The sequence below is a fragment of the Dermacentor albipictus genome, chromosome 10, assembly GCF_038994185.2.
Source record: "Dermacentor albipictus isolate Rhodes 1998 colony chromosome 10, USDA_Dalb.pri_finalv2, whole genome shotgun sequence".
Taxonomy (NCBI): domain Eukaryota; kingdom Metazoa; phylum Arthropoda; class Arachnida; order Ixodida; family Ixodidae; genus Dermacentor; species Dermacentor albipictus.
The window spans coordinates 92,142,835-92,162,277 of NC_091830.1; the positions used below are offsets into that span (position 1 = coordinate 92,142,835).

Below are 19,443 nucleotides of genomic sequence, written 5' to 3' on the forward strand. Positions count from 1 at the left end.
ACCGCCTGGATGGCACTCGGCTAGAGAACCTGGTATTTATGACCTCCACATGTGTGGCCACACATAATTGAGGATATATAATTTTTTTAGGAGGGTTTCCGTACAGTAATAAAATGAAGGAAAAGGCATTAAAATAAAAAAAAAGAAACATAATATGTGATTTGAACTCGTGACCCTTCAATGTTGCCCGGAAAGGTAGCTCAGTCGGTTGGTTCGTCAAGCCACCGGTTACTTTCAAGCGCCATAGCTCCTGCTCCGACCCTCATACTTATGTGGAAAGGGACTGATGTTGTCCGCGACAGTCGATGGCCGACTGTCGCGGACAGTCGGGAAAATGGCCGCCAGAGGAGCAGCGTGAACTCGAGGGGCTTTAGAGACTAGGAAAACTGCCTTAAAATATTTTGACTTGAGGGAAAGCTTCGTTAACAAACTCTAACACGGCAATCAGCACTCGAATACGACGAGAGAAATTATTGAGACGTGGAAAATTTCCTTGAAATAAATCTGGTTTGTGAGACAAATGCTTGTATGTATTGAACCTCTTAAAAGATGAGGCGGGGGGAAATATGCGCTCACCGAGAAGGCGTCGTCGGCACGAGACCACCACCGGGCACCTGACAGAGATGTGGAGAACTTCGCGGCCGGAACGAAGCCTCCCCTCTCCGCCGGCCATGAGTGGAAAACGCGCTTTCCGATCGCTCAAGGTTGCGCGGCAATAGTATAGCTCTAGCGTCTAGGAAAAGCTTAAACAGGTGCGAGGGCGGCACGCATAGCGTGGGAAGCTAGCCGCCAGAATAGCTATCTCAAGTAATGCTGAGGGCAAAATACCTCCGTGTAATTATAATAACCCTAATAGGACTTCTTTCAAAGAAAAAAAGGAAACGGCTCAGAAGGCTATACTACGAGAGCTATGACTGATACATATCTATATATATGTAGTCATCTCATCTATGGGATCGCATGCGCGCGCTGTTGCTTTGTCTCTGCGTGTAGTAGTTGAAGGAGAGGAAAGCAACATTTCAGCGCCGTGGTTTTAAAGGGCAACCGTGGTAGGGAAACGGAAGGTATCATACATCAGTTTTCTGTAATTCATAGGCAATCACAAAAAAACGGAAGCCCAAACCTTTTGCACTACCACATTGAAAAAACGTATCTTGCTCTTTGTATTGTATGTTTTTATCCGCTCATTGGTATTAGCGACGGTTAACTTAACAAAGCCGGCTTTTAAAGCGAAGCTTTCTTTGCCTCTTTCTTCGACTTTCCTGCTGGTGCTGCGGCTGCTGCTGCTGCGGTCTTGCACGCCACGAACGCTGGCCACGTCGGGACGGGGTGGAGGCGTGGCCATGCCATAAAAGCATAAAAGGCATGCGCTCTCGGTGTTTTGTTTTCATGACATTTATTTACGAGCTGTCATTCTCAATATTCCGAGCAATAACATTGTAAATATTGTAAAGGAAGATATGAGCCAAGTGGAAGGCGTGCGCGGTTGTGGTTCACAATGATTATTCGCCAAGTAAAGACCGCGGCGTCGACACCGGAATTTCTGCGGCACGGGGTCATTAACACTGTCGCGTTAGTGGACGGCAGGAGTGTGGCACAAAGGAAAGAGTCCCTGAGAAGCTCGTGCCAACATTTACGCCGCGTCGCATGTGTGCAACGCCCTCTGGACACCATAACTAGGCGTGACATCCCCCCTCCCCTCCCAGATGCTCTGCAGGAGCTGCCACGCTTGTCTCCGTGCTCACACGCAACAGCAACGACAGTAGACGGAAGAGGTGGGGGAGAATGCTAGCTTGGGAATAAATAGAGAGAGAGAGGAGGCAGTTTTGTGCGCTGCAACGCTAAAAGGGAGAATGGCGCCGCAGCGTGTATTTAGTGCCAAGCAGACGAAGGCTCGGATAAAGCGTCGAGCGCAGGAAAAAACAACACAAGTGGAGCAGGCAAGGCAACATTTCACATCACGTCATGACTGTCGTATGTCATCAATATATCACCGCCAAATAACTTAAATGAACGCAAACAGCATACAAAGCTTCGCTTGCCTCGATTCCCACAGTGCGCAGGATCTGTGTATTTTTCACACCGCCATGCAAAGCTCTTTGCAGACAACGTGCGATATTGTGAATATCCTGTAAGATTGCTCTTTGAAGCAAGTACTTAGTGTGCGACATACTTGACCATGTGATAGGTGCGTCCTGACAGCCGCAAACAAGTTATTGTTTTGTATAACAATGTTTTATGCAATACTTGAAATCTCTTAGCGTTCAAGTATTTAATTCTACTTAAAGCAAGTAAACATCATAGTAGAATGCACCTGTTGCAAAAGAAAACAGTGATTTCAGGTGTGTAGCAGAACATTTGTTCATATTAAATTTGGAGTTTGCACTTTGCAATGCATAGCCATACTTTATAAGGCAACGCATTGGTAGATGTAGAGGCCTTTAATTCACGAGCGTATTTGCATTACACCTTCATGAGAACGCGGTTACCGCGAACGGGAATCACACCCTTCAAACTATACACACTACCGCATGCCATATCAAGTGAACAATAGCAGCGTGTGCATTGCCAGCTAAACGAATGTGTTTATATTGCCTTTCTAGAATAAGTAAAATAATGTCTAAATGTCTCCTTTCATGTGAATACGGCTCTCTTACAAAAATACTCAGCACGAAAGATTGCACGGAATGATGCATCCCAATCCTACCATAGAACGCTACCTTTGTGTACAACTGCAAGAACGAACAAATCTTGTTCTGTTTGCGTGATATTTTACCTAGGCGCAGAACATGAAAATCAGGCTGTTTCCTTCAAAAGCTTTGAAATTCTTATTTGGGTTTATGTGCGGCAAAATATTTGTAGGACCTGATTTAGTTTTGTGTCTGTGCGTATCTTGACTAATACACGGTCTCGTCATGCAACTAGCACTGTAAATGACTTACAAACATGAAAATATCGCCAGCATTTCTTTAGCCAAAATATTTCATAGCACTCTCATAGCAGATGCTTTAACCGTCGATGGCTATTTGCCGGGCGGAGTTCGACTACGCTAATGTAACTTAGGGACACATCTGTCAGGCACCTGCTGCTCTTTCGCATTGAATTTAATGGTTGGTGAGGATGGTTGTTCTACTGCTAGCAGTTCTTTATCACCAGAGATCAATGATTCTTCGTTCAGCCAAATCAGAACATATATGCGCTGTTCTTAGAAAGGCTCTCTGTAGACATGGTCGAAACCTCCAAGTCAAAGCCTAAGTGTCATTAACTTCCTACCATTACTATAAGATATGCAGACACTGCTACGCCAGCCTTTTTTTTCCTGTTAGAGCTTCTCACGTTGCCAGACGTTTGTAGGCTAGAAAGACACTACGGCGGAGCTCTTCCGAAAGACGCACCTTCTCGTTGTACTCTGGCTTCGTAGAAAGGAGTACCAGGCTCGCAGTTAGACCTTGGGAGAATGCCAAGATGGTCACTCGGCTGGCACCGGTGACGTTTAGTACAAGGTCAAGGACGGCGGCAATATCGTAGCGGCCGATTTCGTCGAAGCTGCGCCACAGGTTAAATGAAATAAAACAATGACTTTAAATGTCAATGATAAACATGCACTTCACTTATGTTAACCAATTGTCTAAACACAACCGGTGTGTGTTGTGACAAAGAACGCGAGTTACGTGGTCATCTTGAGTTGATTCCTCCTGCTAAGAAAAAAATTGGAGGACGCTTAAGCTTCGCCTTCAAGAGTGGGACGCGACAGCGTTCCCGTCGACCCGCCAAGGGGTATAAGACAATGCGCTACTGCACAGCGATCACTTACGATGCGCCCCGCATCGGACTTAGCGCCCACCTATCACGCGGTGAGCGTCGAGCAACGCACGGCAACGAAACGTGCGCCTGAGCGAACGGAACGAACCAAAGAACTTGGTGTCTCGGAGGGGAAACGATCTACGCCAGCCAAACGTCGTGATCGGCACGGGCAGAGAGATAGATAGTAATCTAAAGAAATGAACGGCGCTTGATTCTGCAACCGGGAGCACGGCGAAGCGTCGTCAGGGGAGAGGGAATCGGGACCGCGACGCGCCTGGCAGCGGTCCCAATGCGCGCGCGGCGCGCCTCCTGTCGGGGCAGCGCCGTACATTGAGAGGAGGGGGTCTTCTGTGTTTGCCGCAAGACGGCTCTGCGTGTGCGGAAAGCGCAAAAGAAATGCAGCGGAAACGCACTTCGCAACTCGTGTAATTGCGACTTCTGTACGTTACATGTTCATAATTACCTATATACACCGCAGTATAACTTTCCACGGCTAATTTCGAAGGCAACACCGCATTCACTAGAGGCCCGTTTGTACCGCTTGGAAGCATCGAACTCGTGGCTGAGTGGTAGCGTCTCCGTCTCACACTCCGGAGACCCTGGTTCGATTCCCACCGGGCCAATCTTGGAAGTTGCTTTTTATTTATGAAGCGCCTGCCGTGATTTATCGCTCATGGTCAACGCCGCGGACGCCGACACCCGACGCCGACGACAGCGGGTTTCCTGCGACACGAGCTCCTTAACGCTATCGCGTCAAAAATTTGAGGATATATATATAGATCCCCCCCGCTGGATTTAGCTGTTGCGCGCGCCAGCCTGGCTTAGTGGCCGCTGCTGCTTCCTCGGTCCCGCGTCGCGCCGAATGTCGGTGGCATGTGGTGCTGGCACTGCAGGCCAGCTGCTGAAGCCAGTTGCTCACTCGCTTGCACAGCACGTGCCGTTGAGGTACATTACTCGCCGCTAAAAACTCGAAGGACGGCTCAGGGACGTCTTATTGGACAACAATGCTTTTGCATTGACGAAACATAAGTGCTTAGGTGTCCTCAAATTTTTAACGTGATGGCGTTAAGGAGCTCGTGTCGCAGAAAACCCGGTGTTGTAGGCGTCGGGTGTCGGCGTCCACGGCGTTGACCATGAGCGATAAATCACGGCAGGCGCTTCATAAATAAAAAGCAACTTCCAAGATTGGCCCGGTGGGAATCGAACCAGGGTCTCCGGAGTGTGAGACGGAGACGCTACCACTCAGCCACGAGTTCGATGCTTCCAAGCGGTACAAACGGGCCTCTAGTGAATGCGGTGTTGCCTTCGAAACGAGCCGTGGAAAGTTATACTGCGGTGTATATCGGTAATTATGAACATGTAACGTACAGAGTACAGAGAACAGAGAACAGAGAACATGTAACGTAAAAAGCCAGCGTCGGTACCACAGAGACCGCACCTAAATTCTCGTTGCCTGCGACACCACGTCACGAGCGCGCCTGGACGGATTACAGCGGGCAAAACGCAACACCTGCTGCCGTGCGAGCGCGCAAGGTGTTGCGTGAGGGGAGAGGGCATCGTCGCGACACCGCGTCACCATCACGCCTCGACGAAGGCGATATGGCAGGTACGCCACGCGACGCCGCGTTGCGAAACATTTTGTCAGCGGCGATGCAGTCGCGTGAGGCGCGCGTGCGAGTGCCCGTGCTTCGCTAGCGCCAGCCGGCGAACGGACCGCTCGCCGGCTGGCGCTAGCGAAGCACGGGCACTCGCACGCGCGCCTCACGCGACTGCATCGCCGCTGACAAAATGTTTCGCAACGCGGCGTCGCGTGGCGTACCTGCCATATCGCCTTCGTCGAGGCGTGATGGTGACGCGGTGTCGCGACGATGCCCTCTCCCCTCACGCAACACCTTGCGCGCTCGCACGGCAGCAGGTGTTGCGTTTTGCCCGCTGTAATCCGTCCAGGCGCGCTCGTGACGTGGTGTCGCAGGCAACGAGAATTTAGGTGCGGTCTCTGTGGTACCGACGCTGGCTTTTTCGTTCAGTAGGGCAAATAAAGCTTTCGTATCAGTAGCCTATCAGATGTCAAATTCCACTTTGATTGTAAAGGAATATACCCAAGGTAATATGAACGACTGTGCTCGGACGACTGTAAACAGGCACCTTAGTGTATAGTTTGTCTACTGCATGATACTACAAGATCAGCCTTTAGGCTGCGGTTTATTTAACTTTCTCGTTGAATTCTCTAATGATGTTTCTCAGCAAACAAATATTCGAAACATACAATCATCTTGTTAACGCAGCCGAATGGATTATATTTACATGGGTAGTGACCTTATTTGAATAGTGCTTTTCTGGAGTGCGTTACAATGCAAATACCGCATGACATGGTTCTAAGTCTACAAATACAGCATTGAATTTGTAATAAGAGCACAATTGACAAAGATAACCTGCAATTAAGTGATTCCGACCAGAGAAGAAATTTCTCAAGAATTTGTACACCTCATTAGAAACATATAAGAATGCTAAATTTTGTATTATGTTTTCAAATTGCTCGGCGTCAAAGCTGGCACATCTTCGCAACGGTAATCTTAAAAAGGCAATGTTTGGGCGAAATGTTCACTATGTACACATTTCTGGCTATTACCAAGGGCCAAAGCACATAATGCTCTCTAGTCTTTTGCACTAGGTTGTATTGATTTAGTCAGGGACCCGGAAAACTTGAGCAGCAACAAACCGTCCATATCGGTGCGTACGAAGAACCACTGAATTTCGTTCTCGTAGGCTTCGTGCTGATGCTTAATGTCCTTGTTCGCCCAGAGTTGAATAATAATTACGTTCAGTCATCAGAGAAATGCTATGTGAACTGCAGTTCTAATCTTTTTTCCTAAACAAGGTATATTCCGTGTGATGAAACAAAAGGACTTAATGTCTTTATTTCGTGTTTCTGAAGAAATAGGACTATTAAAGGAATACATTTAGCAGAAATGCTTTAAATGATTGTTCCTTTGAAATCGTTTACCAAGTATTTATTATTATTATTTTGTTTATAACTATATTGAATACTGCAAGCGGTCTAGAAACTGTAGAGGTACAATTCAGAAAATCCTTATCATAGAAATAATAGGGCAATGAATGCTCTGAATACATTTAGGTAAAGGTTTTGATACTGGAAAACAGAAAGATATAAAGCTTGATAATTTTTTTTCACAGCAAAATTTTAGTTTCACATTAGAACCTGCGAAAGTTTGACACGACGAATAAAAATATCCGTGTAGAATGACTTGCCTCCGCTGCCAGTATCGGTCATCACTTTGGCTCAGAGTCTTGTGGCGAGAGCGGAACGCAATCTCCCTAGTGTTCATAGTCCACACGTCGTAGCCACGTTCAGCCAGAAGAAAGCCTGCAATATATGACCACACACGTGTTACCAGAACATTTTTGATAGTTTAAACTCGTGACAGTTACAAGTCATGAATGTTATTCCTGAACAAAAGCGAAATAGAAAATAGCAACACCGTACGCAAAGCAGGTACATTACATAGAGGTTAGCATAAGCACCGACTACGAGGGGGGGCGGAGGTGGGGCTCCTGGCTCCAAGCTCCCTCCAAATTTTTCCGGGGGGGGGGGAGATAGCCCTCCTCCCCCCTTGGGCGATGACGAAGCCTACTCTCCCTCGGCCCTAAAGATAATTACCAGAGTTCTGTTACACACATCATGCGAGCTTTCTTTTGAGTTACTTCTACCTTTTCAATTAAAGTTTTATTGTGGCTAAAAGCTTACTTTCTTATTGTGGGCGTGGACGTGCGTAGATTTTAATTCATACTTTCCCTTTATTTCTGCAATTATCATACTTTCGCTTATTTCTTAGAACAGGAAGACAAGTGGATTAGAAACACTAGCTGCGGCTACCTCATATCCACTGAGAACAGCATGCAGAGATGCAATATGTTTAAATATATACACAGGGCAAAGTTTATTATATTTTTAAAAGGACAGAGGTACCAAACACACAATTATTTCTAATCAGAGATAGCGTATTCCGAAACATTCAATGTGTTGTCTGCATGTTCGCCTCGCTTAAAATTTCATTGCGTGCTTTTTTTACCCTGAAAAAATCCAGAAGGCTTCAGTAACCCCTTCGGCAGAGTCTTTTACCAACGGCGCCTCAAATTCACTTGAATACGTATCTCAGAATTGTTTTTATTTCTAGTAGGCAATGCTAACGACTCATGAAAAAGAAAACTCTTCTAATAATTTACAACATTTAATAGGGATGGAAATATCGCCCCCTGCATCAAGAGATTATAAATAATATTACTGTGCAACCAAGTGCAGCGCCAGTCAGAGAAGACGATTTACCATGTGCAGGTGGAAGCGGTATCGAAAGCCATCTTGTTTACGCATTGTTGTCTCTCTTGTAAATATTGTAAAGGCATCGTTATATGTGACTTCTGCTACGTAACAAATTGGTGAGAGGCACGGGGTACCCAAGAGGAACTACAATGGAGCTGCGCAGTGGTCGCCACCTCGGATTGGACAATATGACGGACGAAGCAGGAGCCGACATGGCGCAGGCCAGATCAACGTCTACAATCCCTACGGTTGTGCTCACTCAGTCGCGGGATCCAGGAACGTTCTGTGGCACCTACCACATCGACCTGTATGACTGTGTGGCCACGTATTAGGGTATAGGTACCCACAACAAATGGGACCCGACGATTATGTTGGCTAACGTGCTGTTCTGCTTAGAAGGCACGGCGAAGGTGTGGTATGACAACCACGTGGTAGAGCTTAACGAGTGGGACATGTGCAAGCAGAAGCTGAGAGACATTTCCGGCCATCCCGACGGGCCGAAGAGCACCGCTTAGAAAGAACTGGTGACCCGCGCTCAGATGTCCACGGACTCATACGTCTCGTACATCAAGGATGTGCTGGTTCTGTGCCATAAGGTCGACTGCGATATGGCTGAGTCGGACAAGGCTGGACATGTATTCAAGGGAATCGCTGACGATGCTTTCAACTTCGTCATGTGCAAAAATTGTGGAACAGTACAGGAAACCATAAAAGAGTGTCAACGCTTTGAACGCCACTCGCACGTCTGCCGAACACAAGTGCGACATCCTCTTGTGACGTCGAGCTAGGAGTGCAGCTACCATCATCATCAGAGGACCTGAGGTGGATCTTGCGGCGACAGCTTGAGGACATGGCTCCTGCAGCCCTTTTTTCGCGCCCAAGTGGGTCGAAGAATTTGCCTATAGCGTCATTTGTGCAGGAATTAGTCCGCGAAGACCTACCTAGCCTTGGAGTTCATTTTGTATGCGCCGTTGCCACTCGACATCTGTTTCATGCTCTGTCAGCAGCATCACACATCTGTCCTGCGTTCTTGCACCCTACCGAAATCCTGCCGAGTGATGAACCGCAGACGATCGTCCAACCTGTTTGCCTGCGAGCGTATCGATAACGTTGCTCACCCTTAAAGCAACTGTGCTTTCTGGTGTAAAGTCCGGATCTTGCGTCAAACGCTTGCCTTTGCTTCTGTGTTGCTGATAAATTCGACTTCGCCTTCCATCTGCTAGCCGCTGATTACCTCAGATGGGGGAGCAGCTGCCCCGGAAAGGCGGTGGTCACGCGTTCGAGCCCCGGACCAGGATGAATTTTTCCTAAAATGCGAAGCTTTCCTTTCGAACAACCCACATGAGTTTCCTTTGTAGCACTTAGGTATTATTGGATGGATGTCCCATTTTCCCTTTAATAACTGTACTGTCTCCTCCCCTCGGTGACTGCCATTCACCAGTTATTATCGCACCGAACAGGGCCAGCGTTGTTGCCACCCTCCATTGGCATCGAAACAGCCAAACAATGATGCTCTTGCTCATTGGAACAGTACGTCATCGTGATTGCGACGTCACCAGTCCTGTTCGCCACCAGCTCGTCGATCATTGTCCCCTATGCAGCCCCGACGCCCGTCTCCAGAAAACTAAGCGGTGCAGCTGGCGGAGGTAATGCTGCATTGACGACTCGACCGCAATACCAGCTGATTGTATTGCCGACCAATCAGAACATGATGTACGTTTTAGTCGATGGCGTCACTGTCAAATCACTCACTGAGACTGGCGCGCACGTATCCGTGATGGGTGCCCAATTGAGCCAGCCGCCTCCAGTCACCTGCCGAAAGGCATTTTTCAATTACTGAATGGGAGTGTCTGGAGTTAGCTTGGGCAGTTGCCAAATTCCGGCCCCCTAGATGATCATGGGGACGCTGGCTGCATGGCTGCGCCGCTGTGCTTCCATCATCATGATCAGCTCTTGGCTCAGTGGGCCGCCCTACGCGCAGCTAGCCAGGGGCCAGAGCGCGAGGCGTGGTAACGAGAAAGCTGGCCAGTTGGTCCAGGGCTTCGGGCAGTACACGTAGTCTCTTGAATGGTTCTTGCCCCCTGTGTCGTCTCTGAGATCCTGAGCTGGCAGCTGGGTTCTGAAACCACGGTCCTGAGCCCAAATTTGGCGCCCGTAACGTGGGGCCAGCTAGTGGTTCCCAGAAGATAGTCATCAGGGCTCTTCGTTTGTTAGGTGGGTTTTTTGGCATTGTGGCGGTACCAGTTGTGGTGTCTTTCGTGGTTGGGTTACCGCTTCTTGTTCGGTGGTATTTTTGTGCGCACATTTTTTTGCATGCTCTCTTCCCGATTTATTTTATCTGTTTTTCCATGGAGGAGCGCTATTCGGGACGCATGGTAGTCTCGGAAGATGTTGAGCACCAACCCTAAGACGGCAGCTGGAGTCGGTTAAGCTGGTGAGCGATAAGACGCGACGGCCTCGTCGCCTTTGGGTCAGATCGCAGCGTTGTGCCAGAATTTAGCGGCTCGGTTCGCGGATATGGCCACCGCTATGCGTACGAGTGACGAGCGTGCGCAACCCGTGGTGCCAGCGAAGCTGACGTCGGACGTTGCAACGCTTAGCGACCACGGTACTGGGAAATCTGTCACTGATATTCTGAATGATTTGGCAGTTTCCAACATGGTTTCGGGTGTTTCAGAGTTTGACTTAGTCGAACGAATCCTGCCCATTGCTCATCAAGGTACCGCGACACAGTGGCTGCAGCTGCAGCCTTTGTTCCTGTCCTGAGACCAATTGGTCGCGGCGTTCCGAGCGGAGTTCCTGCCGGTAGATTACAACTACCGCATCCGATGTGAGCTGGACGCCTGAACGCAACACCCAGATGAGGGTCTGCGAGAATATGTTCGGATCGTGCAGGAACTCTTTCGGCGCGCTGATCGCAGCGCCACCGAGTCCATTCGCGTGAAGCGAAACGGAACGCAATCTGGACGCGCATATTGAGCAACGATCTCCGATCGCGGCCCAGGAAGCTGGCCAGTTTGTCTGGGCCTTCGGGCAGTAAAGCGTGTCTCTTTCATAGCTCTTCCGCCCTGTGTCATCTGCGGGAACCTCAGCTGGCAACTGCGCCTGAAGTCATGGCCCTGAGCCCACAGAATCTATCTATCTATCTATCTATCTATCTATCTATCTATCTATCTATCTATCTATCTATCTATCTATCTATCTATCTATCTATCTATCTATCTATCTATCTATCTATCTATCTATCTATCTATCTATCTATCTATCTATCTATCTATCTATCTATCTATCTATCTATCTATCTATCTATCTATCTATCTATCTATCTATCTATCTATCTATCTATCTATCTATCTATCTATCTATCTATCTATCTATCATCTTAGGCTGGCCCAATGACCCAAGTTGTCTAACAGCTTGAGCCACCAGTTACGCGCTTGTGCTCGTCATGCCACCGTGGCAGCTTCCTCGTCGTAATTTCAGCTTCGTGACATGACTCGCTGCATGCCTTCGTCATGGCACTTTGTACACGAAGCCAGTGGCCCGACTGGCCTAATAGGTTGAGCCACTAGGTATGAGCACGTTGTTGTGATGCCTTATGCTAGTTTGTTTGTGATCGTTCTATCTTTGCTATCCGACTGTGGGCAAGCTTTCGGTGTCACACCGTTGTCGTGGTGACGCTGTGGTCGCTCCATTATGGTCATGCTAATGTCGCCATGGTGTCATAAATGTGCTGTTTTTTACCATCGTATTCACTTAGGTAACTTCTTGCTTTCGTACTCATGCAGCCTTCGTCGTTCCAACGACGTCCACAGTTCTTCGCCATTCCAACGTAATTATGTTGCTACTTTTAAATCATGATTATGCCGCAGTTGTCATGCCATTGGCGTGAAGGTGTCGATATCATGCGTGCGTTGTCAGAGCCTCATCGCTACGCCAACCAGGTCCCGCCAGAGCCTTCACTCCAGCTTCATGATCCGTCTCTCCTCCTTACGCAATCGCCGTCATACAGGCTTCACGATACAGCCGCCGTCATCTGATTGTATTCGTGCCGTTTTCATGTCATCGTCCTACAGTTGTCGTCATGCATAGATTGTCGTACCGTCACCGTGATCCTGTCACCGTCGTTCCATTTTCGTCATTCTGACTGTCGCCCCAATGTCGTCATGATGTCTTGCCATCGTTGTCACACAGTCATGGTCAAATCACTCGTCATAGCGTCGCCGTCACGCTGGCGGTTTACCACCGTCATCGCTTCAGTAAGGTCATCCCATTGTTGTCATGTCGTGGTCATACCGCCTTCTTTCTACGATCGACATGAATTACTCGTCATTGTATCACTATCATTCTGTGGGCATTCAATCGTACTTACGGAAACGGTTATGCCGTCGACGTCCGGCAGCCACAATGGTCAGACCATCGTCGTCATGCTGTTGTGATCCTGCTATCGTCGTCACTCCGGCATCGTCATTTGACTTTCCTCATGTAGTGGTCTTGACCTCATTCCCATCATACAGCCGCCGTCATTCCAATGACCTGCTACCATGGTCATGCCATCACCGTCATTGCCTCTTACTCATGCACTTATGATAGTACTGTTGTCGTGATGCCGTCGAAGCCTTCTCATCGCCTTAATTTTGCTTCGTCATCTGGCTATCGTCATCCCTTCGTCATCAGCCATCTTCACATGGTCATCGTCAGACCATATTTTTTTCTTTATGTTATGTGTTAATAGATTTTCCCTGATGCTATGTTGTACTATCTTGATGCTATGTTGGGCTATGTGGTCCTGTGCTGTTTTGTGTTATATCATGCATGTTATGTGCACGGTTACCATTTCTAAGTTTTATATTATTTATTTATTTATTTATTTATTTATTTATTTATTTATTTATTTATTTATTTATTAGATACCTGCATCGCCCATGCGGGCATTACAGCAGGGGGGATTACATAATAAAGGAAGGAACAAGTAATCACATACATAAAGCGTGATAAAACGCATCATTGTTTTCAATATTAACAATGTCAGGCGAAAGAGCATTCCATTCTCTGATAGTCCGAACAAAAAAAGAATACCTAAAGACGTCACCCTTGAAAGGATACTCGCAGACTTTTAGCGCATGGTCGCGTCTCAACGACGTATAAGAAGGCGACTTAATATATCTTTCTCTCTGAATCCCTGTTTTTGAATAATAAACAGCGTGGAAAAATTTCAACCTCAAGTTTTTTCGCCGGTCTTTTAATGCCTGCCACGCTAATTTAATTTTACTTTCTGTCATACTTAATTTTCTACTATAGTCATTAAGAACAAACCTAGCTGCTCTGTTCTGCACTCTTTCAAGCTCTTCTGTGAGATCGGCCGTGTACGGATCCCAACAAATACAACCGTAATCAAGTAAACTACGGACATAAGTGAAATGACGATGGAGATCTTAAGAATTGTCTGTGGAAGTTCTTGTGCTTTAGCTGAATTGTTCGAAGTGGCTAATATTACGGGCACGAAAAATAAAAATACACGTTCAACTAATAAATAAAAAATCGCGAAAGAACCTAATATTGCTTTAGGGCACATATTGCAATTATGAACTGAGCTTCCAAGACGTATCCATTTCAAATGAATTTCAAGGATGACGTTAGTTTCTAGCTAGTATATGCCAAGACGTGCAACTAAACACATGGATGTTCAAGTTACTCATGTGCTTCACTGCATAAAAGAGCATTTGGTTAAAAACAACAGTATATTTTAACAGCAAGTTGGATTACGCATATCTCCAAATTGGCATTATATTGGAAATTTATTCCAAATAACTACGCCTCGCAAACTGAACGGCTAGAATTCGTTAGTTGCAATATGCGCCATTGCGAGGAAGTAATTATTCCCCAAAGATAATTTGTCGATTTTCGTTAATTAATCGAATTTGCATTTCGATTTCTAATGCATTTCGGCTTCTCTGAATAATCCATCTAAATGAAAATAATTGTTATCTATTTGGTTAAAATTCCATAACACTGAAAAATGATCACGCCGTATTGTTAACTGCACTTGTAGGTTATGCGTGTTCTTAGAGAGTAGCTGCATACGGATAGGGTTACGGTGTATTTTATTGAGATCGCAATTATGTGGACTCTCCAAGCGCATTTCTGGCGTTGGGGTCGCCGTCGGCGTGGGCGTCACCGTGAGGTCCCGTATAAACTCCAAGTGCGATAGCACCGTCGCCGGGCGCCCTACGCTGACAGCGTGCGAGAGGTGCCAATGCAATCTCGCACGCCGGAAAGGGACGGAAGTGAAAAGGAAACGCTTCCATGACTTCCTTCCCGCGCGCTACACTGAACACTGCGATGCGCTGGGTGTGGGGGGGGGGGGGTTGTTTCCAGTTACAAGTGCGCAAGTGTTGCCAGTCACAAGTGCGCACGTTGTTTCCAGCTTCAAGTGCGCATGTGGCGGCTGCGCGTGGTCGCTCGACCGTATCTTGATTGGGATCTGCGTCGGGGCCCGAGTCTATTTAGGTCGGTGGCGCGTATCTTTGAGCGTACAGTGTGTCCTCGGCGATCGCTTTGCGTTGATGCGACAGACAGCAGGAATGTCACTTCGCTCGCTGCTGTTGTCGCGCTTCCCCATTCCAGCGTTTTGACGGCGAGTTTCTGCGGTCCTCGAGTGAGATGTGTTCATGCTTGCCGGTGCGCGCGTGACACCATAATTATAGTCAGCATGCATATGTTTACGAGTTTGTACGACCGGTGAAACTAATATCGTTACTTCGTATTGCCGTCGACTAATTTTCTATCGCAATCAATGCTGCTGCTTTCGGGACAAACTGCGACATTTTTTATTCTCCGTGAACAAAAACACAGTGCGCGCCCAATTTGCCCAGGCTCCATCCAGTTCGTGGGTAGATTCCGTCTTCTCGCCGACGCCGCGGTATTTGTCCAGGCTGGAGCACAATCATAAAACGGGTAGCTGCGGAACAGCGCAATTCATTTGTGTTCTGCAGTTCCTATGAAAAGGCCACGTATAGGTAGGATTTCTGAAGAGCAACGCGCTTACGAGGAAAGACGAAATGGAGAGCAACGAGAAAGCCCATGGTGGCGGCGGGCGGCTGACACGACCTAAGCGCGCTGGATAAGTGAACCGCAAGCGCAAAGCTATGCAAGATGACGAACGTACCATCATGCTATGTACCGCAGCCGATCAATGTGTAACGCAGCGACCACGAGGCCATCGTCACGACCAACAGGACCATAAAATATTGACCACCGATCAAGTCAAATGACGACCACCAATGAAGACCATAAATATGAGTGCACACTTTCGTCAATACGACCACCGATGAAGGCAATAAATGAGTTAGTACGTTTGTTCAAGATCCTGTGTCCCTGCTGGGTTGTCTGCGTAACTGCTTCGCCGGTCATCAACCTTGAGAGAATGGAATGGCTCACGATTTTCGTGCCTGTTTTTTGGTCTACATACATTTGTGTTTGTATGTTATAAAATTTCTCACATGCGCCAGTGCGAAGGGCGTCAGACGGTTCCTCGCTGCGGTAATAAAGGTAATGAATTGATTGATGGAACAATATTGTTATATTATTATAATTATACGTTGCTTCATTTCCAAGTATTTCAAAAGTCATTCGCTTACCTGGGCTTTGCGAGGGGTAGTTAATGAACCAGGAGCCCGATTCAGATAATATTCCCGGCACCAGGACCACAGGATTTTTATAGGTACCGCTTCCTGACGACGACGTGCTGTTATCCCGAGCCAATGTACCCACCCTGTCAACTTCCAGAATGTACCCATCGTCGGTGGTGGCCTCAGTCGTCTCGCAGGAAAAGCCAAAGTATTCAATTAGCTCGCACTGCAAAGGTGACAGCAAGACAGTGATGGCACGACTATTTCGCTCTTTTAGTTTGAAAGATTTTGTTAAATGCAAATATTTTGTCAAATCGATAACATACACTTAAATTTATTCTTGCAAATATGAATGTGCGTAATGGCTGACGTTGTTTTCAGTGAGTTAATGCGAAATGACCATATTTTTAATCAGATGAATGCGGAATCAGAATGCGGCTGTTTTGTCGCTAAGTAATGCGGAGAGTGCCTTGCGTTTTTGCCGTTGGACGTGTCGCTAAAACGTCGCTTTTCCCGCGCTGTAACAGGAAGTTGGGTATTCTTGTTGAAAGGCAAAATTTTAGAAGGGTAAATGTATCGTTGTAGTACAGAGCAAAAGAGACGAATGTAGTGACCGTAAAATAAAGTTAGGAGGAACCTCTCTGAACGGGAACTGTCCAAGATATGCTGAACATTATACTGGCGTGGTGCGGTAGGTGTTATGCGTGGTAATGATGTGTGTGTGTACGGGGGACGAGGAGCGGGTTACGCTGATGTATTATGGGTTATTTATTTATATATGCGTGAGGAGTAGGGGCACACAGACGCAAATATTCCCATTGTCGAACCTACACGCACATTCCCCCCCCCCCCCCCCCCCGCCGGCCGCCGTATAACGCAGCGCATATCTTCGACAGTTCCCGTTCAGGAGGTACAAATTTACTAGTTTGCGTGTTGCCCGATACGGCATAACCAACGCGTTAATGCAGTCATAGGCAGCGTAGGGCAGACGGCTGCGCGTGCATGCGTAATTAATGCACGAGTGATGGATTCCTCCCTTTTGGATCCCTCTTAGTCACTTCCATTCTCACTGTTCGGGTGTTTGCCAGGCTCCTTGGTTTAATGTCTGCTTTCTACGTGTTGCGTATGAGGAAGGGCGAAACCGGTAGGCCTCGTGGAATGTTTTGTGCCAGGGGACTTATTGTTACCGTGGAAAATGGGTCGCTTGCCAAAGTATTCGGGATGAGAGCCATCAACCACACACACAGTGGGCTTAAACTGCTCGTTCGCGCTTGTAGTAGGGAGGAGCTTTTCAAGCTTCTCATGGTAATGTTCGACCGAGTCGTTATATACTGTTGTGCATTAAGACTGCTCAAACAACGAAATGAAACGAAAGAGAACCCGTGTGCTCGTCAACATGCGAATTGTCATATCTTCCTCATCATTAGTTATAGCAATTGCTATTTACTAATATTGCAGAACGTCAAGATAACACAGTCACAATACATGGATTGATTTGTTTTTCGATGTTCTATTGTTCTGTTTTCGCACCAACTTCCATATTTTACACATCCTGGCTGCTATGTAAGTTTAGAAAGACTATGTGTAGTGCAACATTTGATACTGCCAGCTCCCGCTCTACTAAGAGCCTTACTTCACTACATTACAGATTTGCGTAAATATTAAACGTATCCATGGTGCTTTTTATTTTGCGTCACGTGCTGTTTAATGTTCAAGTGGAAACAGTGAATTCACAGCTCTAGCAAGGGCTTGCGGGAAATTGCCTACATGCATACAAAGCTTTGAGGGAATCCCACCAGAATAGCAGTCAAATCCGAATCTGTGCTTGAAGCCTAGCATGATTTTGACATGACCATAAGCTATAGGCGCACTTCCTGCTTAGTTTATTGGCAGCTGCCATCACAAAAAGAACGCTAGAATCCTTTTAATTGTAGGAGGCGTAACGCGTTTGAGTTCCAAGTCGAAGCAGACGTTTAAAAAAAAACCTAACCCTCAGCGACTTTTTTACTGATCCCAGAAAAAAGCAATACGCAACAGCTCAGGCAAGAGCGCGCTGTCACATTTGGCGAATATTGCCTTCATTCCAAGGTTTTCATTCCATCTATTTTTCTTTGCGTGAGAATTAACGTCCTTCCAGTACAAGAAACTAAGCATTCTTGTTAAAGCATATGTTGTTCCTACTTTGTCTTGCATCAGTGAAAAACCTACAAGCTGTAGACTCGAGAAATATTTTTTTAAACGAAGGCCTTCCATGCGAACAGTTTCTTCACAGGAGGCAGAAACTCGAAAGTTTTCTCAAGAAAAGGCTAAAGCTTACCGTTGTCATCTTCGCTTGCTCTTCTACGTCGGAAGCAAATAAGGGCGCGACACAACTCGAGAACAAGGCGACGTAAAGAAAGAGCGTCAGCAGAAAACACGGGGGTGCCCGAAAATAAGTCATACTGCCGCCTGGTCTGTGCAAAATTGTTGCACACGAGCGAGCGTAGAAGCGTTGCAAGTGCATATTTGCGTGCATTTTTATACGCTTACTGGTTTTGCTCGCGTCGTTAGCGCCTGTGATGTCACCCTTTCCGGTCGGTCGAGCTAACAGCCCTGTCGAGCCCAGCCTAAATGCAGGTTCATTCAGAACAGCTGCTAAATGAAATAACGGCTCAGCTTATCTAGAAAAAGAAACGTCACTGCAGCTCTCAGCATTTGCATTGGTGTTTCTGAGGTTCGTACGGTGCCGTCGCATGAAAGCGTGGCACTTTATATCAAAACCTCTATATCGCACTCTATCACACACTACATTGTGATTACGTCAGACAATATTGTGTATTGAACTTCAATTGTACCACGCGAAGCTGGCTACCACGCAAGACTGAAAAAAAAAAAACAGGTATAATGGCAATTATAGGTCGTCGTTTAAGAAAACAATAACTCGGAAAGCTACTCGACACCTAGAATGATCGCAACGCTCCGGTCAGTTTATTGGGTGATATCAACATTCAGGAGGCTCAAAACGACGCTAGTAATTATTTTTGTACCCATTTACTCGCTCGCGAGGACCTCTCGCAACTAATCACATCTTTCACTTGTATAACAAGCTCGCGACAAAGTATTCTTCATCACATAGTAACTAGTCATTCGTCACAAATATGTGAAACAGGCGCCATGTCGTGCGACATTTATTTGCGACGTTAGCCAGTATTTGCAATATCAAATGCGACTTAACAAACAAGAAAATTCAAAATACTGCGCATAATTTACAACAAGGACGAGAATTCCCACTTTTTACTATACTAAAACTGGCAAGAAATATATTCTGTAGGATCAACTGAGGATAAACATCTTGCAACGTCTCATGACGGTTGGAGAGACCACTATCACAGTTACCAGAACAAATTGTAAACGCACACCATGGATAACTATTAGCCTCTCGCGCTCCGTTAGCCACAAGAGTAACATGTATAAGAAGTCAAAGCGACAACCACAACGCCAACCTCGAAGCTAGGTATAGGCGTTACAACCGCGTCAATAAACACTGGGATATCTTGAAACACAACTACTTCGATTCGAAATTAGCACAAGCATATAATGAGAGTCTGGCAACTGGAGAGTTATTGATGAAGCCTTAATAAGTAGGGATAGCGCTGTGGCAGGAATTGTTGATCGTGTCGCCATTAGAAA

General features: G+C 46.8%; 1 protein-coding gene across 3 annotated transcripts in view; it reads right to left on the bottom strand.

The window, feature by feature from the left end:
• LOC135918124 (lipase member N-like) overlaps positions 1-18,380 on the bottom strand; it is a 76,388-nt gene extending 58,008 nt beyond the window's left edge. For 2 of the 3 annotated variants that reach the window (XM_065451784.1, XM_065451783.1), the window contains exons 1-4: positions 18,092-18,378; positions 15,784-16,000; positions 7,075-7,189; positions 3,396-3,546 (exon numbers count right to left, since the gene is read on the bottom strand). In XM_065451784.1, the coding sequence (XP_065307856.1) occupies positions 3,396-3,546; positions 7,075-7,189; positions 15,784-16,000; positions 18,092-18,289 (681 nt within the window). In that variant the 5' untranslated portion in view covers positions 18,290-18,378. Of the gene's footprint in view, positions 1-3,395; positions 3,547-7,074; positions 7,190-15,783; positions 16,001-18,091 lie in introns of all 3 variants that reach the window. The other variant, XM_065451785.1, reaches the window with a different exon arrangement.
• Between the last annotated feature and the right edge of the window lie 1,063 nt (positions 18,381-19,443).